Source organism: Alligator sinensis, unplaced genomic scaffold (assembly GCF_000455745.1).
Source record: "Alligator sinensis unplaced genomic scaffold, ASM45574v1 scaffold708_1, whole genome shotgun sequence".
Taxonomy (NCBI): Eukaryota; Metazoa; Chordata; order Crocodylia; family Alligatoridae; genus Alligator; species Alligator sinensis.
This window is the reverse complement of record NW_005842183.1, coordinates 980,531-1,005,705: the sequence shown is the minus strand read 5'-3', so window position 1 is coordinate 1,005,705 and position 25,175 is coordinate 980,531. Positions and strand designations below refer to the sequence as shown.

Genomic DNA, 25,175 nt, shown 5'->3' with positions numbered 1-25,175 from the left:
AGCGTCGTCAATAAATTAAACAGGAGGGCAATCCAAGCCAGGCCAAAGATGATCCAAATGGCCACAAAAGATCGGTAGAAGGAAAAATAGTGCCTTTCAGGCTGCTTACCTAAAGGCAAGGAGGAAAAACAGGAGAGAGTTAACAAAGCAGCTGAATGTGGTTTGCCTGAATACAATGGACTGAGCTAGCCTATTGATCAGGGTATTTCATGGTGAATACACAGAAGGCATTGTTTATAATGTAGCTTGCTGCTTCATGGAAATATAGATTAATAGAAAATGAGGACTGGAAGGGAATGTCAGGAGGTCACATCTAGTCCAACCCCCTGGTCAAAGCAGGACCATTCCCAACCATATCATCCCAGCCAAGGTTTTGTCTAGCTGGGTCTTAAAAACTTCTAAGGATGGAGCTTCCCCCACCTCTCTGGGTAACCTGTTCCAGTGGTTTACTACTCTCTTAGTGAGAGAGTTTTTCCTAATATCTAACCTAAATCTCCCTTGCTGCAACTTGAGCCCATTGCTCCTTGTTCTGTCACCTGCCACCACTGAGAACAATCCAGCTCCATCCTCTTTGGAGCCACCCTTCGGGCACTCATTCTTTTCAGAATGAGTGCAGTTGCTATGCTATCAAAAGAAGAAATGATTTATTACATCAAAGTGCAGGAAACTAGTCTGGAAAACACAATCATTTGTGGTGCCATCATTGTAGCATATTATATTAGCACTAAGATATTTGAGGATGCATTTCAGTTGCAACCAGAATGCAGTGGACAGGTGCATTTGAAAAGGCCACTTGGAGAACACTTACCAGCTAAATTATAAGAGCTCCAAACATTTGCCTGATGAAGCATGACTGTGACCTGATAAATACCTATCTTAAATAGCAGACATCTTTGGACATACGGGAGAAACCCATGATTTGTTGTTACTTCTTAAAAGCTTCAGGGCTCACCCCAGTAATAAGGAAATAAATTAAATGAAGGGAATGGCTGAAAACTCTCTGCTACATACTGACTGCACTGCTTCCTCCATTTGAAACCACTGGACCGAGGTGTATGTCATGTAGTCCAAACCTTTTAGCATCACTGGGAGCTCTACACCTGTTTGTCTATCCAGGTCATTTAATGTGGGTCTTCAGATGTAAGTAATGCTCCAGCCAAGTTTTAAAAGCTGAGCCCCTATTGCATTGAATCCCATGTAACCTTAATTGTATAATACATCTCCGAAAGCTCACTGAAATGTTAACTTCTGCTTGACTGGGGCAGAACGTTGACATGTCAGGCATGTAATCTGCCAAATAACAGGTCTGACCTTTGCAAATGTAACTGTGCAGTGAGTACTGCCAACAAAAATGTATTTAGGTTCCTTTAAACCTGTGGCCAGGACTGACCTGCCTTGGTATCAAATCCACTGCTGTTTACTGCTTGCTTGCAGCAAAAATTATAATGACTCAATTTTTCCTAGTGATTTTGTTCTACAGATGACTTTCTTTTGGGTCCAATATGGCCCCACAAACAATGAAAGCAGAGAAATCATGAGCAAATCTGCCTTACTATTATTGCCCCGTGCTTACAAGTTGTTCTGCAGTTACAATCTGGATGTCTGCTTGCAAGCATCGTTTCAAACAGTGGTAAAAGTTCCCTCTGAAGACTGAAGTTTGCAGTGAGGTAAGCAGCTGAGATGCTTCTTATGGCTAATCCATCGCAGGTAGAACAGGGCATACATACAGCAGGAGATAGTGGGATGGAAGCTGCAGTGCCCATGGAGCAGCCCTTAAGACTGATGTGGTGACACTGCCCAGAAGGAGTAGGGCTGCTGGGCCTGTTTCTGATGGGGTGGTGTTGGCAAAGGAGCTGCAAGAACAGCCGCGAAGCAGCTGGAGGGCTGAGAAGAGCTCGTTTCTTCCCTGGGCCCTGCGAGCTTCTAGGTTCAGTGGCTCGAGCTGGGATTAGGACTTGGGCTGTGTTAGCAAAACAAATCGGAGTCACTGCTTCAGAGGAGGTATCCGGGGGTTGGGTGTGGATTTTCCCCTGGTGCAAACAGCCCATCCAAAATCTTTGCACCACTCAACTGCTTCAAATAAAGCTTAAGCGGTGCTTACTGTAATGCTTCCCTCCTTGACAGGGAAGGAATACCACCCCAAATGAATGACCTAATATATATTTACAATACAGCCCAAACCCACTGCGTCAGCCTGGCAGCTGATTCCTGGGCTGTCTCCCATCACAGAAAAGGGTGATGCTCTGACTGCTGCAACACAACAGCTGCAAACCACGTTTTAGCCAATACGGCTGTGGCGTACAAGTGAGCTCAAGCAAATGATATTCTAATTGGTTTTTCTAGATCTGGTCACGTACAGCAATGCAAATCATGTAATCATCTAACACACCTTAGTCAAGGCAGCCCGGGTTGTATTTCAACGGGAATAAGTGCTATAACGCAGAGCCGGTATGAGGTTTGATTCCTGTGATTTTGCTACTGCTGTATAGTGCAGGAATATCTCCACAATATCTCCACAGCAGCCAGCTACAACCTCCTGAGGGTGATGACAATAGAGGGCAGGGAATGCTGCATCAGTGTTGTTGTCCAAGTGTGTTAACAGCACGGTGTGCCAACAGACGTCGACAGCGCTGTTCACACCTTGTTTTGGATGTCATTTGCTGCAGTTATTTTGACACAACCATTTAATTTAGATGGGAGGAAAAGACAGCTGTGTTAATTGTGGTGTTGTTTCTGTCTCTCTGCACTTTACCCCGCGAGGTTCTGCATGCCTTCCAATTCCTGGTGACTTTAAGTCAGCAATCATTAAGCTGCACAGAGAATCGAGCCCATAAAACCTATAGGCAGTTGATCAGGGTTTTTCCCTCCTCTGGTGAGTTATTGGAGTTGGGATTTTAACACCTTCCTTGGAAGTAACAGAGATTGCCCATGGCTAGAGAGAGTAGAAACTGAGCAAAGTGGACCCATGCTCTGAGTCAGTGCGGAGAACCCTCTCGGGTGCCTGGTTGCTGTCTTCCTTTCCTGTTCAGGATCCTACCGGTCACTAGAATTGGGCTCAAGAAGGAATTTCCCCCCAGGTCACAGTGGTTGGGACCTAAGAGAGACTTCACCTTGCTCTGTGGAGTGGAGTGGAGTGGAGTTCACTTGTAGTGATCCTCAGGATATATCTCATCGGGTCAATTCCCTGCCATTGCTGGGGTCACAGGTATTGGTGGCATCTTGGTCTCTCCAGCTCCAATTCTTGCAGACATTTTAGTTTTTGAGGACTGAAATATTTAATCTAACAAAAGCATTTAGGATTAATGGGGAGTACTTGAGTGAAATTTAATGGCCTGTAATCTACAGTGCTCTTTGTTTATGTGCCTAGCCTGAAGAAAGGCTTTGCTGCAGTATGCACTCACCTTGACTTACAGTTAACAGTGCTCATAACTTCAGAAGCAGCCCCTGCTAAATGTTTCGCACCTCATTCAGGCTGACTGCCTTGTTTCTCCAGCACCTTATTCCTCCAATAGCAGCCTTGAAACTGACCACTTCTTGTCAGTTTCACCGGTTCAGTTAAGGATTACATTACAAAGCAGACAGGGGGCTGAAGAGTTTATGCATATAATTGAGGTGCAGATAGCCAATGTCTGTGACAATAGTAAGCACTAGGTCAAAAACAGGGGTCATGTTACACATTTAAGTGAATGACGAACTTATCCAATGGCCTTAAATCCTATGAAACTGCATGTGAGAACAAACGGTGTTTCAATGTTCCAGTCTAACTTCTTTCTCTCTTGGCATGACTTACCATATTTGTTTGAATCTAAGATTAGGTGTGCCTCCTCCATCAGGACAGGGGAAAAAGCCCCATATCTTAGATTCATGTACAAAGGGGAGGTGGGGCAGCAGGGGCAGAAGGCAGGTGGCTGCTGTGGCCAGGTCAGGGCCAGAGTCAGAGCCACACCAGCTTCCTGGCCTCTGGCCCCTTCTTGTCAGGTGCAGCTTGGCTTTGGCTCAGGATGGATTTCCTTCCAGGCATGGAGCACGTGCAAACTCTGTCCTCTGCCCAGTCAGTCAGCAGTGCCAGCATAGTTGCATGGCCCAGCAAGGGCTGAGCTTCCATGTGCTGTACTCCTGGGGGGGAACGGAGATCAAGCAGCATCTGATGGTAAGTGGGGTGCAGGGAGAGGGAAGAGGCGGAGACTGGGGAGTAAGCTAGTGCTTTGCCTGATGTAGCAGTGGGGAGAAGGAATTTAAGACGATCTTCTGATAATTAGATTCTATACCTAGGAAATGCTAAGAAATTTGTACATTTTACATATATAGAATCTAATTATTGGGGGGTTGTCTTAAATTCAGGTCATCTTAGAGTCAAGTAAATATGGTAAGTCATTGCGGAAAAGCTGAATCATCAGCCCTAGAGACTGGGGCATCCTGTTCATTCACAAAAGAGGTAAAGTACAGGTCTGTACAAATTCACCTATGTCATCCTACCAGCATCTCTCAGCCTGGTCTAGGGAGAATCCTTCCACGGTCCTCCCAGTCTCCATGGCCTTCCCTTCTTGGTCTATCTGCTGAACTAAAGGGTCTCTCGGGAGGTGCTGTTTTTCTGTGGTGGATGCCTGTCCTCTGACAACTGGCATGAGGCCTCTAGACTAAGTGCACTTAAGCCACTGTATTATAAATTCCAGTTCGTGTGGCTTGCTTTTCTTTCTCATGGGAGAGGACGTTTTGGTTTGCAAGGCACTGGCAAGACAAGTATTCCAGAGGATCCTTTAATGTCTACAAAATCCAGATATTTGTTCACTTTTGTTGACAGTGGTTTGGACTCTAGAGTCTATTTTGAGTTCTTTCGGGGGTTCATTACAGCAGCAAAAAGAAAATATTTTGGTGAAGCAAATATCTGAAACTCAGAGATTCCTGAACCGTATGTTTAGGAGGGACCTCAGGAGTCAGCTACTCCAGTCCCCAGGATCTTGGTCCTTCAGTCACAACTCAATGCTAGCTGAGCTCAAAGTTGACCCCCCAAAAATATCAAATAGGAGGATGGTTAATTTGTAGCCATCCTGAGTGTTTGTAGAATGATTCTGCTTAGCTAGGATGGTTTTTTACATGGTTTAACTTCAGGAGAGCACGTGTGTGCTGTCTGTGAAAGTCTGCTGATGCATAAGGAATGAAAGGAGATCATGTCTATGGTGACTCATGAGTATCATTCTCCATTTGCAGTGGAGCAATACATATGCGCTCACCCCTCCCAAAAAAGTGTTTCCATTGCTCACCCTTTAAGATAGACTGGGGTTCTTAAAAGCATTGCCTTAAAATGATGTCTTTTAAAACAAGCCCAATTATGTCTTTATTGTATGTTATGAACCACAAAACTCAGGCGATCAAAGCAGATAGGTCCATAGAACTTCGTAAGAGGGAGACTCCCAATTCTCCCCTCATTCTCCAACTTCCCAGACTTCCTGTCCCACCAAATATAGTTTCTGTCTTTGCAAAGCACCAAGGTTCATGGGACCCACTCTGAGCTACTCCCCGAGATCTGAGCCTTACTGGGAGCAGTATGGGAACTAGGAATTGCAAAACCCAGGGAAAGAAACACAGTTTCATATTGCACTTTATTCATGCTTTGCGTGACCTAGTCCTAGTTGTCCTCACAGGAGTAGCTCTGCCAGCTGTAATTCAGAAAGAAGAGGCACCCTTACCTACTACATAGTCTCCAAAGCCGATGGTGCTTAGGGTGATGAATGCAAAATATATTCCTTCACTGTATGACCAGCCTTCCATGATCTGGAAGACGAGTGACGGCAAACACAGGAACACTAGAATTCCCATCACCAGGAAGAACAGAAGGGTCAGAAATTTGGTCTTCTTCTGAAAAACAAACCAAATCCAATTTCAGTCCAGCCAGGCACAAGGGCAAGCCATGCACAATACAGGGGTCCTAGATGAGGAACTGGAGAGGACCTCTTCCTAGGGGCACAGGAGGCAGAGCTTGATCCATAACCTATGACTATGCTAGGAAGGGCTGCTGCTTCTCAAAGGCAATGTCTTAAGGCAGCCAAGCCTCCTGGTATGGCCACAGCTCTGTCAGGAGAAGGTTTTCTGCCCATGCAGTTAAACTAGCTCTGCTGTAGGACAGAAACATCGCCATCAGAAGACACCTTCTTCTGGTAGAGCTGTGTGGATTTTGCTGGCTGTGTTTTCATGCGTGTGATGCTGGCAGACAAGGGCCTAGTCATACAGAGGGTTGGATGATATCTCCCAGGATGAACTGTGTGCACCATGCTAGAGACCCTGGGAAATGATCAGCCATGACAGCCCCAGCCCCAGCCCCAGGAAACCCATCCCTGGGCTAAAATGGGGTGGGGCAAACAATGTGTGACAATCTCCCCATCTTGTGGGGTGGCGGGGGGAGTTTGTCACACACTGGGGAGTTGGAGAGAAGTCGGCTCCCTGCCTTGAACAAGGAGAGCTAGTTCATGAGGAGGGAGCTAGTTTGTATAATGGGGCCATAATGAGTCGTGCACCTATCATGATCTCTCCCGTATTTTCCTTGTGTGTTTATTTCTGGTCCCTGCCCTTGTCTTGTTTCTGTTGATGGCCAGGTCTCCAGAGCAGAGGTTCTCTCCTCATACGCATTTGTAAAGTAATGCATCATGCTTGGGAAGTCCCACCCGTCAGCACACAAACAATCCTGAAATACATGAAGTGGATTACCTTTTTCATTCCCTTCTCATACAGGCATTTCCCCAGCCTTTTACACAGCAGCGAAAGTATCTTGCCCACACGGTGCAGAAAAACAATATTCAAGGGGATTCCAAACAAAGCAAAGAAGACGCAGAAGAGCTGGCCACCGGCAGTTTTGGGACACAGCGTGCCGTAACCTATTAGAGGGCAAAAGGATTCTAGGGTTCATGTCCAAAACCTTGGTACCCGTGCTTCTAATCAAGTTGAACCTGTGTGCACGTTCACAGCATTAGCAGATCAAGAGCATTTCTAGTGCTCACTAGACCCCCACCCACTCTTCCCTATCAAAGCAAGCAAACTGACTAAATGACCTACTCAGCAGTAGGGTTTGGAGAGTGCTGGGTTAGGCTCCAGTCTGGCCTCCATGTGAACTTAAAGTAGAAACTTAAGTCAGGACATTCAAACAGGCTAGAAATGTGTGAGTGGACGCAGCATGAAAAGACAGAAACCAGAAGTCTGGGGCCAAGGAAGACGTCACATCGAAAGTTTAGATGGTCTGGCGCTGATAAGCTCCATTCTTGCATATTAACGCACATCTGATTTCTTGTCCCTTCAGTATTACAGTGCAGCACATTACAGGTCCCAGAGCTTCTAAGGGCCTGGATTTGGGGTCACACGTGGAAATAGTCACCCAAATTGTTCTCTATTTACAGACTAAAATACTATATACAGTTCCACAATGTCCTATGGCTTGTTATTGATATCGCTGGAATCCCAACCATTTCCAAAAGTTGAGACTAGCATACATCACTTTATAATAGGCCCCTTCATCCCAAGGAGCTCTAAAGTTTTCTATGAACATGCCTCTATCCACATGTCAGTTCACCCTCCCTGAAATGTAGCCACCTTTTATCTCCCTGCTTGCAGGGGAGCCTGGACGGAGCCAGAAAGTGGATGCTGGCCACCATTAATGTGCAACTGCAAAAAGCCACCCTTGGATCTGTGGTTGTTATAAATGCTTGGGACTTCATCTTTAGGCTTCATGAGAAACCGTTCATCCCAAGAGTCCAGCTTCCCTTACTGTTGTTGTACAGTCTTGGCTTAATACAAGCCTGTCATCCATCGAGCGTGCAACACCGTATCCTATTGCACCCTAGGTTTTATTCGGAGATCTCTTAGTAAAGTGTTCTCCAAAGTTATCGGCCAGATACAGACTGGCCAATAGGCACCAAGACAGATTTTGGGAAAAACTGAAGTGACTAAGTTGCCAAAAGGTCCCTGCTGCCATGGTGGTGGCTTTTGCTGTTTTTATCCCATGCCTGTCTAATTTAATGCGTATGGATGGTCCTGGGAACCAAGGCCTTCCCATCCCGGAGGCCCAAACCACTAGGCAGCAGAGTCAGGCTGTGCTTGCTTGCTGGCCACATGGCTCCATGATTCATGCATTCTTGGCTGCCCAGGGGGGCAGCTTTAGCTGAAGGCATGGAGCGCCTCCCCGTGGAGGACTCTGCCGGCTGGGGTAATTGAACTTCTGTCAGCAAAACTCTGCTTCTTACTGGCACAACTTGTGCTTGGGAGAGGATGTAGTATTGCAATACATGCACAGCAGGGGTGGATCCAGAGCGGGTGCAGTGGTGCAGCTTCATCCCCTTTCTGACCACATGGCAGGAACAGCAGCCAGGGACTTGCTTAAGTCCCCAAAGAAGGTAATAATCCCCCGGTCCCCTTTCCTTCTGTGCTCAGAAACACGTTCCCTCCCCACTCTGTCTCATCTCCCCTGCCTACTGCTGCCACTGTGCCCGCTGTCCCAGGGGAAGGGGAGCATCTGTCCTGCTCCAGGCAGGCTACACGAGGCCTGGGCTCAGCCTAGAACAGCAGCAGCAATAGTGGGTGGGTTCCTCCTTTCTGCCTGGTCTTCCCAGGTATTGCCTGCCAGCCCAGGAGCAAGCACAGGGAAGGGGGGCCCCACCTGCTGCCCAGCCCTGTGAAGCCCACCTGGAGCTGGACAGGAGCTTCCTTTGCCCCCAGGAGAACGGGGACAGCTTCAGCGGGAGGTGGGTTGTGGGGAGAGGAGGGGAGGGGATGTGCCTCTGGGCAGAGAGGGGGAGGGGGAGGAATTCTTACCTTCTTTGGGGACGTTAAAAAATCCCCAGCTGATGATCCCACAGTGCAGTCTGCTTTCCTTGAGGGCAGGAGGAGCCTGGGAGCAGTGGGTGAAGCCACCTCTGCAATGCCAGTTGCCGCTTTCACATCCCCCTCTTCAAAATCCTGGGTCCACTTCTGCGTCCATGATACAGCTTTGCCAGGTGAGCTGTGTCCATGCCAAGAGTCCTCTGCTGGTAGGCCTGTACCTTTTTTGCACTCCCCGGCCAGACAAAATCCTGGCCTTGGTCTGCCCCTGTTGAGCTTGTGAGATCTGATGGGATCGCAGCCTGGAGTGGAGTGGCTGCCAGGAATAAACACTTTAATAAGAACAAACCGGCAATACCTGGGGTCAAATTCGTTCTCTGGTTTGAGGCCCAGACTGAGGAGGCAGCCACACTCTAATAGTGCAGCATGAGTCCCCTTGGCCATAGCTGACCTGAAACCCACCTCACTTGGGTTTGGTGAATTAAGGCCGGATCCGTTTGGAAAAGTGGAATCACTTTAATTCTACTAGTATAATTGCAGCAGTACAAAGCATCTCAAGAGCCCTCTCCTGGGCTGCGTTAACTATTCTGGCTCACAGTGAAAGGGCTTTGCGGGTTTTTGGAGACCCTCAGGCCACATGTTATTCTGGATGCCTGTTTGCTTCTTGTTGGAAACCTGCAGCCTCAGTCTGCAGGCATTTCCAGCACCGCCCAGCACTTCAGTGGGGAGTGAAAAGTGCTGTTATTCGCTTTGGCCCCACTTCCGTTTCTTTCCACTGGTAGCAGAAGGAGTTGTGAGCAGGCTAATCTAATCCATGCACCATCCATGTGCATATCGGTGCTATGACCTTGACGGCCCAGCTGAATCCAACTGTTTCCTATCATTCTTTCACGCTTTACAGCAGTTACAGAAATGATTTACAGCTTGTTTGACCTTGGAATGAAAACCAAGGGAAGTCAAGTCCTTCTCCGACCCGCCACTAACCACTCAGCCAAGATTTTAAGAGATGACTCAACGGCTAGTAAAAGAGGCAGAGTGGGAGACTGAGCTATGCAAGGCCATTGGTATTTTTCAAACCCAAACGATACATAAAGCAGCTGTGAGGCCTGAAGATCAAGGCAGTTGCTGCCTCTCGCCCGGGCCCATGAACATGTGTAGTTGATCTCCTTTAAAGCGCAATCACTTAAGGATATAAAAAGAAAATAAGGCAGAAGGGGGTGAGCCTCCCCGCCCCCCAAACCTACCTATTGTGGAGACCACCGTGCCCACGAAGAAGAAGGAGTTGCTGAAATCCCAGTTGCTCTGTTCAACCTGTGATTTGTTCCTTACGGGGTAGACTCCCTTCTGAATGGCTTCGGTCAGGTTCTGCAATGGAAAGGGAGATTTGGTTCGATTGTGCCTCCTTTCTCAGTGCCCATGGTGGTGGAACAGAGGACCCGGCCTCTGTCCTGTGGGTGCCCCAGAGCAAGGGCACATAGGCACTTCGCATGGCTGTGCTGCCAAGTCGGCGTTATCAGCAGTTCTGCCTCCGTCCGGGGCGGGGTGGGGAGTTGCATGCTTATCAGGAGCCAGTCCTCACTCCAGGTGCCGTATCCCTGCCAGGTGAGGGTCAGTGGGTGCTGGAATGGATTTCACGGGAGCTGGTTTCTTTAGCGCTAAATAAGACCGTGTAGTATTTTTTGTGTCCCTACATCGATTGAGACATGAGGAATAAGGCAGCTTACCTCCCTGTCCATTAACTTGCCCGCGTGGGTATTTTCTGTGTTGCTCGTGTCGGTTGCTTGCTCCTTGCAGCTAGTATCATATTTTCTCACATACAGCACGTTTTCCCCCAAAAAATGAGCTGCTGAAAATTGCAGGGTTCTTACAGCTGAACAATGGAAAACTGGACCTCCCAAACTCCTGGGGTTCAAATACCATATGTTCCTGCATACAACACCCTCCCAGAATAAAATATGCACCTTGTTTTTGAAAAAGAGACTGAATTAAAGATCAATCTTTCCTCATACTAATTAACTAAATAGCAGCCCCGAGGGAGCAGGGTCTTCATAAAATCCTTGTGCGCTTTTAAACTTTAATAACATACATTGTAGGTATGATAGAAACAATCTGTGAATGGCATTTAAAAGCACATTTATTAAAGTTTTAGGACAACTAGAGTACACAATGCTAGATTTCAACATAACCACCATCCGTCATGATACAGTGCTCAATCCAATCTCCCAACTCCTTGAAAACGTTTCCCAGTTGCTCTTCAGTTACTGCACTAATTGCATTGGTGATCCTAGCCCTAAGTCCCACCAGAGAATGTGGTTTTGAAGGGTAAACTACACTGTTAACATGTCCCCAACAGTGACAGGTCAGGTGAACGAGGTGGCCAAGCGATTGATCCACCTCTGTCTATCCACTTCTCTGGGGAAACGTCATTTAGGAACTGTAGTACATTCAGACCGTAGTGGCACGGAGATCCAACTTATTTAAGAATAAATTCATTATTACTCATGAAATCTAGCATTGTGCGCTCTAGTCTGCCAAATGATAGCAATTAGCAGAGCTCTAAGGTAATGAAAATGACTGGCCTGCTACAGGGTTCATTGCTTTGCTTTGGAGACCTTATTGACTTTCAGACTAGAAAAATAGAGGGGAAGAATATATCATGAGGGTTTCTCTTGAATGCAGGGCTTCTTGTTAATGAGATCTCTCAGGCTTAATTTACTCTTACTGTCTAAATGATTCTCCTGTAGATGCACGCTATTATTTTGTGAAGATGAACCTGAGTGCTTTGGGGCTCATCCTGTTCCACCCTTTATGCCTCTTTGTGGCACTTGGGTGTTTAAGGCAGGGGTGTCCAACTCATCTAGCCCTGTGGGCCAGATCAGTGGTGTGTGGCCAGGCCACACCAGATGCCACACATGCAGTGCCCACTCTAGCAGGTCCAGGACCCATGCTGCACACAGTACCCATGCCAGGGCAGCCTTTTGGGGGGACAGAGGGAGGTGTCATGTGCAGCGTGGGTCCTGGACTGGTCAGAATGGGCACTACATGTGCCTTGCTTCTCAGACCAGCTAGGGAAGGTGCTGTGTGCAGCACACATCCCAGACTGACTGGGGCAGGCACCACGTGTGACAAATGTCCCAGACTGGCTGGGGCAGGCACCACGTGCAACAAATGTCCCAGACTGGCTGGGGCAGGCACCACGTGCAACAAATGTCCCAGACTGGCTGGGGCAGGCACCACATGCAACAAATGTCCCAGACTGGCTGGGGCAGGCACCACGTGCAACAAATGTCCCAGACTGGCTGGGGCAGACACCACATGCAACAAATGTCCCAGACTGGCTGGGGCAGACACCACGTGCAACAAATGTCCCAAACTGGCTGGGGCAGGCACCACGTGCAACAAATGTCCCAGACTGGCTGGGGCAGGCACCACGTGTAACAAATGTCCAGACTGGCTGGGACAGGCACCACGTGCAGCAAATGTCCCATACTGGCTGGGGCAAGCCCCATATGCAGAGTGTGGGCAGGACTTGTTTCTTGTCCCCACACTCAACAGCACCATGGAAGCAGGAGAAGTTTGCCCTTAGGCCAGGGCTGTCAGAGATACAGGCTTGTTTCTGTGGTGCTGTTCAGCGTGGGACCAAGAAGCAGAACCCTGCCCACTCTGCATGCAGCAGAGATGGAGAGAAGGTAGCAAAGCTCCCCGAGTGGCTTCACTCCCTTGTTTCCAGTTGTGGTGCGTGAGAAGGGCTGGATGGGCTGTGCTCCTCCAGGGCACTGTGGAAGTGGTACAGACCCACCCAGAGTGTCTCCCTTCTGCCCTATGCCTTCCCACTGGAGTCCCTGGAAAACCTTTAGCATGTCGACTTTTGTGACATGCTTTTATCTTCGCCTTAAGTCTCAAGAAAGTGGGGAGGAGGAAGGGCACTCACCCACCTTTTATGCTGATGGCTTCAGGGACTCAAGCTGGTCTGAATAAGCTCACTCTTAGACATTTAAATGTCACTTGAATACCTAATAGCTGGAATGGGAGCTGGGCCTCTGAGTCCTTTAAGTGTAAAGGCAGGTTTCCAGATACCGACCTGAGCCTTTAAGTGGCACATCACAAGAAAGCCATGCTTGGGTTTGTGAAAAGTCCTCAGCTGATGCAAGGTGACGGAGGGGGGTAAGTGAAGAGTTTCCTGATCCAGGTTCTGCCATCTCTCTGAGTTGCCCCAAGACAGAACTACACGAAATGGTGGCTTTATGCCATTATTGTGGGTCCCCGACACAGCTTAGAGCAGGGGTGGGCAAAATGTGGATGTGGCCCTCCGGGCCATTCTATCCGGCCCATGGGGCTCCCGCAAAACTTAGAAAATTCGTATTTATCTGCCCCTGGCTGCCTGTCATGCGGCTCTCGATGGCTTGCCAAAACTCAGTAAGTGGCCCCCCACCTGAAATAATTGCCCGCCCCTGGCTTAGAGCAACCTCAAAACTGCTCTAGGTTATGCCTAGCTGCTAATGACCCCAAAGGACAGTTTCAGCAACTCTGGGTTGCCAAAGGATACCTGTGGGTAAGCTGTGCTCCTTTCACCCAGCCTCAGTCCTGGGCCAGTTTTGCCCCACTTGGAGATTCACCTTATACAAGGGATATCCAGCTTTATGGCTGCGGTGCACCACCAGAAGGGAGTAGAGCTACTGCTCCATCAGGGAGACTTGACACCCCTTTGCCAAATCCTGTCCCATGCACTGAGCTCACTCCCAGGACAGGATACGGCATCTGCAGTTCTTACTCATGCAATACAATTAGTGAAAGGTTCTCTTAGCCCTTAAAGAAGAAATAAAGTTCCCTTTTTATTCATAGAGCTTGCATACAAAGAGAAACCCAGCAACCAGGGTGTCTATGTGAATTGGAATATGCCGGGTTTTTTTAAGCCCATGGTGGAAATCTCCTACCAGATAGATCAGCTGAAAGGACCACATGAATAAATAATGTAACTATTCTGACTTCAGTAGGATTACACCAGTGATGACTGACTCCACGGGTGGTACTAACTTAGAATCTTATTTGAAGGTGAAGGCCGGATTCGGCTCTGTTATGCTGAAGTCAGTGTCTGGATTTTGTATGATGTATGAGCCTATGCAAGAAAGGAAGCAATGCCATGTGTTTGAGGGTCTCTGCACCCCTACAAACATCATTAAGAAATGCACTTGCTAATTCCAACTTGTGCAGAAGGCAACTTCAAGCAGCAAGTTTTCAGAAGCGTTTGGTTTTCACTGGACACGAAGAAAATAGTTTGTCTTTTTATTGCAAACTGCCCTAGGGTGTTTTCCTGGGAAGGGTGGCAGATAAATCTAGTAAGTAAATAACTGCAGAGGACTGCCATTGCCTAAACTGGAATTGTCTTGGAAGTGGAAGTGGAACTGCAGTCGGACTGTGCCCAAAACACTCATTGCTGTTCCAGACCCTATATGCACAGTAATTACGAAGAGGAGCTTGCAGGCTCCATCATTCTTTCCCTGTCCTAAATCTAAGTAACATGCATATTTTAAGATAAAACTGAAAAAGAAGCAGCTGTATCCAGCTGCCCCCGCCCTTTAACAAATGGAGGGAGCAAGGCTGGACATCTGGGACTCAAGTGGGTTCACTGCAGAAGCAGCCTAGATAAATGCCAGAAATGAAATGGGCCAGAAGTGACACACATGGAATAAATTTCCCCAGCTTGATCTCCCACCATCTCTGCTCCCCTGCTCTTGCAGGTGTCCATGAGAATCAGAAGTGACTGAATTCACGCTGTGGTGCTGGCAGAGATTTCTTTTCACTCTCTTAAGCAAGGCGCTATTTTTGCTTCCCCAGTACAGAATCATGGCTGAAAGGGAGGTAAAAATAAGTGACGTGGAGCATAAATCAGTGATTCCTTTATTTTCCACAGACGAGCCCTGCAAGACCCCATCGCACTTCGAGCAAGGCTGGTACCACCCCTAATGCTCTCATGCAATAGAGCAGATAGAGCTAGGAAAGGGCTCGGATGAGGAGACATCATCTCTGTGCTCAGTTTGCATTCTCATGCCCAGACGCTCCTTCTCCGTGCCCAGACTGCTTGCTCCATTTGCCAGCCATAATAGGGCAAGTCACCTTGATGGAGATTATCAGGAAAGGTTATTTTAAATCAGTACTTTTTAGCAGGTATTTCGAACCTGCTGATTGTCCCTGAGAAAAGTCCACGAGGGAAGTGAACAGAGACCTGTGAACCTCCTTCTCGTGCCAGCACACAAGCGTGCATGAGCATAATCCACTGAGATCCACCTGTCAACCAGCATAAAGCCGGAGCAGCCGGTCTGAGAACTGGGGCATGGGGTTTGCTGGCTGATAGACAAGGCTCTGTCAAGCTGATTCACCGATCGACCTGCTCTGTCCATTCAGCCTGGACACTGAGCTCCTACAAGGAAAAACCTAGCGATAGTGCAGAGCAGGAATCACGCCAGGAAGAAAAAAGAGGCTGGGGGACAATCCCAGGTGGTCGCGGCGATACTGCCTTACCTTCACAAACTGCTCCACGTCCCCCACGGAGAGGTGGGTGAAGTTCTGCAGAAAGGCCTGCTTCATTTGGATGACCGCTTTTTTCTCGTGCGCCTCGGCGTCCCTCTCCAGAGCTTGGAAGACGATGGTCCCCAAGAAGAGGTAGGTGAAGTAGCCGACCACCAGCAGGCAAGTCTGGACCTTCCTACTACACATGGCAGTCTGCAGGCAACGGCGAGGGGGAGATTAATGGTGCCTGTTGGTCAATGACTCCCAGAAGCCAACTTCCTTTTTTGTCACAGCCAGGAAGCTCAGCCCCAGCCCAGCCACTTGGGTTTTCTCTGGCATCTCATACTAACACAGACCGGGAGCTGTCAGAAACGTTTATGGAGAAATACACTCTCCAGCTCCCTCGGTGAAGTGTTATTTAGGGATTTCCTGCCATATGTGAAACTCTGCAGTGCCCAGTTCTCAGGAATGTGGGTCAGGGTGTGGGAAATGATCTGGCGCAATGCCACCTCCTTTTTCTGGAGTGACTTTTTCCCAAGCAGTTGGGGAACAAGTGAAAACAAGCCCCGCAATAATAGATCAAAGGCTTGCATTCGTGCTTGTTGGCTTTGTTCTGGTTGCAACAATACAGTTTTCACTCCCTCCTCCTCCTCCTCCTCCTCCTCCCTGTGACTGTGGGATGATTTAGTTAGGGATGATCCTGCCTTGAGCAGGGGACTGAAGGAGATGCTCCAACAACAAAGCATGTGGCTGAGTCTCCGCAGCACGCTCTGTCGCCAGAGGGAATAGCCTAGCATTGGGAAGTCCATGTGGCGGATGTGCTGAAACATGCTGGCTGTCAGAGAAAGCTCCTATCTGTGACAGCAGGCGGCCAAAACATCAGCTCCACAGTCACTCGGAAGTGACACCGGTTCTTCACCACCCAAAGTGCGAGGCTCGGAAGTGACACCGGCCTTCACCACCCAAAGTGCACCACCTCGGAAGTGACACTTCAATGACCTTCACCACCCAAAGTGCAAGGCTCTTTCTGTTGACCTAAAGTCACTATAAAGCTGCTAAAGACTAGGAGCCATGGCCTTAAGGTGCAACAGGGGAAATTTAGGCTGGAGAGGAGACTTTGTGATTATGTGAGTGATCGGTCATTGGAACAGGCTGCCTAGAGAAGCTGTGGGGTCGCCATCCTTGGAAACTTTTGAAAGCAGGTTAGACAGACACTTGGCTGGGACGGTTTATTCAGGGATGATCCTGCCTTGAGCAGGGGCTGGCCTAGATGACCTTGTGCAGTCCCTCCCAATCCTACTTTCCTGTGATCCTACTTCTTTAAGTGGTCACAGTAACGGGCTATTATCTTCTCTGGGCCAGCCACTGGAGCAGTGGTTCTCAACCCGCGTAGACTCAAGGCACCCTTCATTAGATTCTAGTTCCCCCTCAGAATATGCCAGCTGTAAGCTCTCACTCATGTTTTAACTACAGAAAAATACCAGAGCAATTCTTTTGTTGCAAAAAAACCTCAGAAAGATCACAACAGATCAGAGAGTTTTTACCACTCTTGATTCCCAATTGAAATCTCTGGGTTTACCTGGTGAATCACGTGTGTGTGCCTAACAGTGCTAACCGCAGCACCCTGGTTGAGAATCATTGCATTTGAGGGAGGCAGGGCACATACTTCACATGTGCGTGTCACCTACTCGGGCCCGCCTTCCTCCCAGCCATCCTTGCTTTGTCTGCACAGCGGGCCCATCAAGACACAGAGCATTCACAGCCAGTTCATTTGACCTGGGGGAGGTCCCCTGCCACCATCAGCCATCATGCCCACAAGTGCCATCATCAGCCCCTGCCATCATCAGCCATCATGCCCCTCCGGGAGGTACTGAGCCCCCACCATGGACAGATCTAAGTCTTTGAAAAGTGGGGTGCAGAAGGTGTGGTGCATCCCCACATATAACACAATGCACATTTTTCTCCAGTTAAAGAGAAACTAGATGCTTTAATAATATAGTAGGGACCTAGCACCACATTATTCAGCTTAAGATCAAAGCAAAAACACATATAACTTTATAGGCATGCAACTGATTTGTTAGCTTATATATAACGTTAAAAAACACAACAAACTAGGCAAAAAATAGTTCAAAGAAATTGTTTTATAAGTCCTGGAGTCATTATAGTTAAATGTACATCTTTTATTCAGAAAATCTAGCCTTGAGGACCAGTCATTTCCACACCTGAATTATTATTCATCTGAGTTAATATTATTCATCTCACCTGAGATAAGGTTTTTAGTTTAGAGCTAAACACAGTCTGCAGGGCTGTGAAACAAGAGAGAGAGAACTGGGAATGGCTAACAGACAGCAACATTACAGAAGAAAGACTAGCTTGATTAATGGAACATCAAGATCATTAAAAAGGGGAGAGGGTCATTAAAACTGGTGGAGTGAAGGAAGATTAGCGGGGATCAGGTAGATTGTAATGAGCCATGAAGTCAGTTGATTCCCTCAGGATTGCCAAAATAGAAATGCCACTGCACCTCCAAGGCAGTTGATTTTAAAGTTTGGGTGAAGTAGGAATCAAAGGGAGTGCAACTGCACCACCGCACCCCCGAATCCACCCCAGGCCCCACCATTAATGGGCAATTTTGTTGATGACTCCAGAGGCACTGGGAGGTAGGGGGGAGGGCAGATAAGCACAAAACACGAGGGACACATTAGCTCTGTAAGCAAGAGAGAGGAAGTGGAGACTTGGGTTTCCTGAAGGCCTACAGATGCCCTATCAGCTGCTCTGACTCTCAGTCACATATACAACCTTGAGTCCTGTTCCTCGCTTTCCTGGTCTCACTGTTGGGTAGCAGCTGCCTGGTTGTTTTGTCCCAGGGAGCCACAGCGTGTTCCAGCCCTGCACGTAGACATCCGACTGACTCATCACAGGGCACCTCCAGCCTGGAGGGAGGTCAGTGTGCTAAAGAGCAAGGGAGTCTCTAGTCATGCTCATGCTGACCCAAGCGCCCAGTGCCTGTGTGTGTCTGCTGTGCTCAGCACCAAGCACCTGAGTCCCTCAGCCATGCCTTCCACCGGTTAGAGGTCGCCTGGTGAGCTCTGTATCTCCAGCGCACCGCTTCTTCTACTAAAAGCATCCCCAAAAGTGCCTCTTCTCAACTCAGGCCCTATTTTGTTCTAGCTGGGCTCTTCTACCTATATGTCCTACTCAGCGACCCCAGTTCAGCAACACAGATATGTTTTCAGTGAAAGGTGATGTCTCAGTGAGCTCAGTGTGTTCTTATGTGCTTTGCTGAATTGGAAACTACAGGCCTTAGTCCGGCCACTGGACAGGCACAACGTCCACTGATTTCAGGGGAGGTGGCGTGCAAAGTCAGGGTCAGACTCACATGCCTGGGGAAGGTGTAGTTAAATCTGTGGGAAGTGGCTTGCTTGACATAACCAGCTGGGTCCTCTTTCCCCCAAATGTTTGCCTTAGATTAATTGCTTCTTCCATATTTTGATGATTTTTTTTCTAGCAAGGCAAATGTTTCCTTAGGATAGAGCATCAGTAGATGAAGGACAAAGTTAATCACTGCTTTAATCAGAAATTCACAAAAGTGACTTGGCCACTGAGGAGGATTCAGATGGGCCGTTCACCTCTGCTCCTCAAGTACCTGTGCTTTTTGAACAATGGATTTGTAAATCTGGAGGCGCTGGGCTTGGTTCCAGCTGGCTGCTGAAAACAAGCACTGGCAAATGCCTGTAGTCTATCAAATGCTTGCTGTTCTTTGACACAGAAACCTGTAGCTGACTTTGCACCTCAAAGGGAAACAGGAAAATCGTGAACAGAGATGAAGTGTTTTTAAGGGGCTGCAAAACTGAGAGGGTTTTAAAAGGTGACTTGTGAAGGATTTAAAGAAATGGGGCTGATGACCCTTTTTGGCTCCTCTCTCCGTCTTTTTTTGTTTACTTGGTTTGTTTTTTCCTTCTATAAACATGCCAAATTTTCTTCTTTTTTTTTACCTATTTTTTAAAAACCTTTGAATATCAAATTTATCTCCCCTGTTTTTCTCCAGGACCTCTGCAGGAAGTTTTTGCAGGACCTCTGCAGGAAGGTCTCAGCAATGTCTGCTATGGGCATAGATGGCATAATTTATGTATTTATGAAACATATATGACACCCTTCCCCAGCGAGAAGACACTGGGTGGCTCACAATAAAAGGCGAAACAACTTATAAAAGCAGACAGGAGTTTTTAAAAAAACTTTTCTTTACCAGGCGGGGTACCCTCTGCCAGCTGTGGAGATGCCAAAACATCTGTCCTTCAAGAGTGAGGAAGATCCAAGGGTAGCTTCCTGCTCTTCTCCTACACCTGTGGATGGAGCTGGTCTCACTTTGGCCCCGGTGTAGACATTCTTATTCTGCATTCAGTCTGCCCCTTTCTGCCATTTAGCTGAAGCCACTTCCACAGGGGACCGAAAAGCCACTCTTGGTGTAAGAGTGTCCACATAGGAAACTAGCATAGAGAAGTGATTCTGGGTTATTTCCTTCTGTAGACAAGCCTTGACAAATGAGATGAGGAGCATCCCACAATATATTTGAGGCATCTGTCCCTCATAGCAATAGGTCACACCAATAAAAAAACCACCCAGCAGTAAAGTAGTACTGCAAGAGCAGGAGGGTAAAATGGCTATGACGTGCCCCCTAGCGCCTTTTAATAGTTATAGCATAATAAGCCATTATGGGTAAATAATGTCCACGTTATTTCATTAGTCATGGTAAATGAAGAATGAAAAATAAAATCAGGAACATCTTTAGCAGGAGCAAGCCGGTTCCGTGGACAAGCGCCCTAAAGCACTAATAAGGCAGGGCTGTGTTGTACACGGCAGTAGGGCTGCGTGAAGCTTTGGGTGGTGATTTGATTTGGAGGAGATTCGGCCTGATTCGGTGGCCGAATCTCCAAATCCTAATCAAATCAGGGGACCAGTAAAAAGGTCCAAATTGATTCGAAGCTCTCTGAATCTTCAGAAAAGATTCGGAGAGCATTGATAATTCGGGCTGTCCCCGCTCGCCACAGGGAGCTGGAGCCGGACTCGGAGCTGGTAAGTAGGGATGGGGGAGTGGGGCTGGAGGAGGCTCCATGTGCCGGGAGCCAGGGCGGCAGCGCAGCCATTGCCGGGCTGGGAGAGCAGTAGGGGATGGGTCTGCCTGATTCAGAGATGGAGCAGCGGCCCAATCTCTGAATCAGATTCGGCTGAATCAATTCGGGACAGTGATTCGAATCACCAAATTGAACCACTGTCCCCCGAATCAGCCGAATCCGAAGCGAATGCTAGCCGCTTTGCACAGGCCTACAAGGCAGTCAGTGCTGTATGGAGATATGTTGGGCAGCTTTAAGCTGGCTGGCCTCTGAACTGAAAGCAGTGTAGCAATGCAGTATTCAACATAGCACTAATCTGTATGTCCTTTTCTGGCCTGGGAGACAGCACATGCAGCTTTAGCTCAGGCTAGCGGTGTACAGCACTGCCTGGCACCCTGCGCACGTACCCAGGGAGTCACTGCGTCTGCCTACACGCTTCAGATCGGTGGCTCTCAAACCCTTTCTGGGTCAGGTCAACCCTTTGGATGTTGTACTGCTGTGTAACCTGCAACTCTTGTGCAATGGATAAAAAAAGTACCACTTCAAGTCGTTAGAGGGGCCACACAGTAATGCAGAGTTGTTCTCAAGTTTGTTCCCTCCATATTTCCTCATCCCCTTCTTCTGCTTTCCCATTCTTTCGTCCTTCCCACCCTTAGAAGTTCAGTGCATACCCAGGTTTGAGAAACTTTGCTACAGAGGAAGCAAATAAGACCCTCGTGGCTCCTGAAGAATAGACAAGCTCTTGACAAGGATGGCATTTATCTCAACTTCCCCAAGACTTTGGGGACAAAGTCCCCAAAGGTGCCCCTGGTTGGCACCTGTTCACTGTCATGCCTTTGTCAAGGAGGATCTCAGAAACAACTGGTGTAAGGCCGTAGTCTTCAAATATGGGAAACCAGCAAAAGTGCATTCTCAAAGCTTGGCTGAGCTGGTAGATTTACCTGTCGCATATGATACAGCATGGAATTATGGGCTACTGCTCGTATCATCAAGGATCATGAACTGCCACTGCATTTTGTAACCCCTAGCTACAATGCTGAGCAGCCTGGGATTACACATCCCTTTGAATCAACAGATCAGCAAAGCCTGCACCCTCAGCAGTGGTCGACTGCAAGGGCCCATGCTCGCTCCTTGATCACTGAACACCAACACATGTGACTTACCAGACACAATCCTGTGTAAGCTCATTTATCCTGCTGACATTGCTCTTGTGAGTCGAGACAAAAAACCTCATCGCTGTCAGCAACACCCTCTCCCTCAACCTTAAGATAATGGCAGAGTATTGGATGCTCTATTGCACTACGTCGAAAGCCTTGGGAACACACTTTCACCAAACCAGAATGGCTGCTGAAGAGCATTACCTTGGTGGTCAACAGGTCCAAAGGGAGCCCTATCTGAAGCAGTCTGATGCGACTTTAGAAAGAACTTTGATCTGCAAAACTCATCTGGAGAAGAGGCGCAAAGAGAAAAAAAAGCAAGGACTAGTCTTACCCAAAAACTTGTGGGCATACATTTCCCATTGGGTACACATTTCAACTAGTGATTCTAGCCCTGGTATACCCAGCCACTGAATAGCATGCACTAGCCTGAGCAAGCAGAAATCTTACCCAAGCTCTGGATGGGCAGCCGAATGGCACAATGAAAATCAAACTAGAACATTAAAATCAACCCTTACTGAGTGGCTGCCCACAGTGGGACACACATCCCCACCCCAAATCCACAGACATATGCACACACCTTACAGGTACAATCAAACCATGGTCAACTTGATTTTAGCAGTTCACAAAGAAACCCCTGGTGTCTTCCTTCTACCTTACACGGCATTTTGAAATCCACCTAATTCTCTTAAGTACCCTTATTTAATCTTGAGGCATGCAGGAAAGAATTCTGAGATAATACCGTTGTCCCCGAAAAACACAGAATCATAGAAAAGCAGGGACCTCAGGAGGTCATCTGGTCCCACCCTTTGCTCCAGGTAGGCTGTCTAAACCATTCCAGGCAAGTGTTTGTCTAACCTGCTTTTGAAAACTTCCAGATAGAGATTCCACAGTGGGAATCAATAGTCTAATCAACATCGAAACGCCAACCCCACAAAATAAACTTTCAGGCTTTAACCTACGTCCAGAACAGTTTCAGAACATCACACAGTAGATATGGTCACATCTTATATCTATAAAAGAGGACGGACAGCGCACAGCATGACATCAGCTGCAAACCGTGGGCCACAGCGTAAATCAGTGCCTGCTTCAGCTGCTTACCATGGGCATCTCAGACTTACACCATGTCACTTCCAAAACTTGCCGCTGGCTTGCTACTCTGGACTCAGTGCCTGGAACAGTCGCCTGCCTCTCTTGCCAGATGAAAAAAGAGATCATGAATCACTCAGCATTGTATTTAGCCTGAATTGACCCTCTTTCCTCATCTCAGGTCCTTTCAACCACTTGAATTGCACAATGTCTATAACTATATCATAGAATTACAGGCTGCTGAATGCTTTTAGGCTAGACTAATAATTAAGAGAGAATGGGTATACATGCAACAGGACGTGTTTCTGAGAATGAGCGCAATGACGTGTGCTGTATACTTAAGTTAGTGGTTATGTCTGCAGTGGTTATTCTTTATACAGTTAACCAGCTCAGTACAGAGGAGCGAGTTTTGCACTTGCTAATGCAGATCCGTGGAATCATGGGGTTGGAAAGAACATCAAGAAATCGTGTTTTTCCCCCTACTTGAGGCAGGGGACAAGCACAGGAACAGGCTACTTAGAGAAACCGTGGAATCTCCATCCTTGGAAATGGTCAAGAGCAGGTTAGACAGACACTTGACTGGGATGGCTTAGACAGGGATGATCCTTCCTTGAGCAGAGGGCTAGACTAGTTGACCTTATGAGGTCCCTTCCAGCCCTACTTGCCTACAATCCCTGTCCAAACCATCCCGAAGTAATGTTTGTCTAACTTGTATTTAAAAGCCTCCATGATGAAGATCCCACAACCTCCCTAGGTAACCTGTTCCAGTGCTTAATCATCCCCAGAGTTAGATACATCTTCCTCATAGCTAATCTAAAACCTCTTGTTGTAATTTAAACCCATTACTTCTTGTCCTGTCCCCTGCACACACAGAACTGTCGGTTGCCACCCTCATTATGACAACCCCTTTTGTATTTGAAGACAGATGGGGTGTGAAGGAGACACCAATCTTATCTTAAAAGCATTTCCCTGTGTGTTTTAATGCTGGTGCATGGGTGAATTTTGTCTGGGATTTACAAAAGTGCATGGATGCCTAAGTGCCTTAATAAGATAGGATATATGGACCCCATATAGCAGCAACCCAGGAGGGATTAATGAAGGACCAAATTAGCTCCTCCAGCTGTGAGCAAGCAGCTGATTAGTAACAGCTGCTATGACAAGCCACAGTGGAGGCAGAATTGAGGCAGGAGGTGAGGAAGTATTAGGGTCAGAGGTTGAGAGTTGCTGTGGGAGGAGTGCAGACAGAAAGACTGACAAGCAGCAAAGGTAGGAAGCAGCGAGGGGCTGCAAGGACCAGCCTTGAGCTGTTGTAACACGAGTTACTTGGGCTGGAGCCTTGAACAGTGGGTGGGCCTGGGTTCCCCTCCCCTGCAGAAGACCAAGCGATGTCCTTGGGCCTTGCCTTTCAGGGCCAGCAAGCACCAGTCAGCCTACTCTGCAAACACAAGTCTATGCTGAACTGGGTATTGAGCCCTCTGGGCTGTTGGGCATGAGCTTGAACTTCCTGATGCCTCAAGGGGGTGGAGAAGTAATACAGATTCGAGTAGTCGGGCTGCTGTGCTGGATCTGACTGCATAAGGGCACCATGGGCATTAGATGAGCCCTTTCACACCTGAGAAATGAGATTTGCAATCTCTGCATCTGGTCTGGTCACCCTTGATGCTGTAGGCATGAGTTGCAGAATTACCAGTCCTTGGGAGTCCTGAGTTAGGTCTGAAACTTAAAAAATCTGGAGGGTTTTGTTTTTTAAATCTGATTTTTTTCCCCTATATTTTTCCTGGTTTCTGAGCCCCGGGGCACATGTAGTACATACAAACTTTTCTCTTGCCAGCATGAAAGCCACTCAAAATGCCGAGACTCTCACAGGATCCCGGGGTGAGTGCTGAGGACTGTGGGATCTGTGATAAAATTGGCTGATAACTGGAAGTCTGGTTGTGCCCTTCATGTGCGCTGGTGGGTAAGGACAATGTCCCGCATAAGAACCACGCTAGAGGAGAGACAGTAGGTCACAGAAGGGGATGTCCCTTCCTGGCACATGTAGCGGTTGAGTGGGCTGCTGTGTGGGGGTCAGTGGAGCCCTGACCCTGCCTCTTCCTCTTCGTGAGGACAAAGGCCCCTGGCAGCACCTAGTGGAGGTCAGCAGCTCTGAATACCTAGCAGGAGACCAGTCTTATATCTCACATATTCAGAGAAGTTTAGGGCTGGAAGGGCCTCACGAGATTGCCGGCCCTGACAATCTGGACCCCAGGGTACTCAAGGAGCTGGCGAGCATCATAGCCCAGCCCCTGGCACGGATCTTCGAGAGCTCCTGGTGCTCTGGTGAAGTGTCTGAAGACTGGAAGAAGGCCAATGTGGTGCCGATCTTCAAGAAAGGGAGGAAAGTGGATCCGGCTAACTACGGGCCCATCAGCCTGACTTCTATCAGGGGAAGGTCATAGAAAAGATTATCAAAGAGGCCATTCTTAATGGACTGGCCGATGACAACATCCTGAGGGATAGCCAGCATGGG

General features: G+C 48.0%; 1 protein-coding gene across 1 annotated transcript in view; it reads right to left on the bottom strand.

Moving 5' to 3' along the window:
* LOC106722328 (potassium channel subfamily K member 16-like) overlaps positions 1–22,687 on the bottom strand; it is a 22,910-nt gene extending 223 nt beyond the window's left edge. The window contains exons 1-6 of the mRNA XM_025207140.1: positions 22,679–22,687; positions 15,322–15,522; positions 10,047–10,167; positions 6,703–6,869; positions 5,688–5,856; positions 1–109 (exon numbers count right to left, since the gene is read on the bottom strand). The exon at positions 1–109 is cut by the window's left edge and continues 223 nt beyond it. Coding sequence (XP_025062925.1) covers positions 1–109; positions 5,688–5,856; positions 6,703–6,869; positions 10,047–10,167; positions 15,322–15,522; positions 22,679–22,687 — 776 coding nt within the window. The remainder of the gene's footprint in view (positions 110–5,687; positions 5,857–6,702; positions 6,870–10,046; positions 10,168–15,321; positions 15,523–22,678) is intronic.
* Between the last annotated feature and the right edge of the window lie 2,488 nt (positions 22,688–25,175).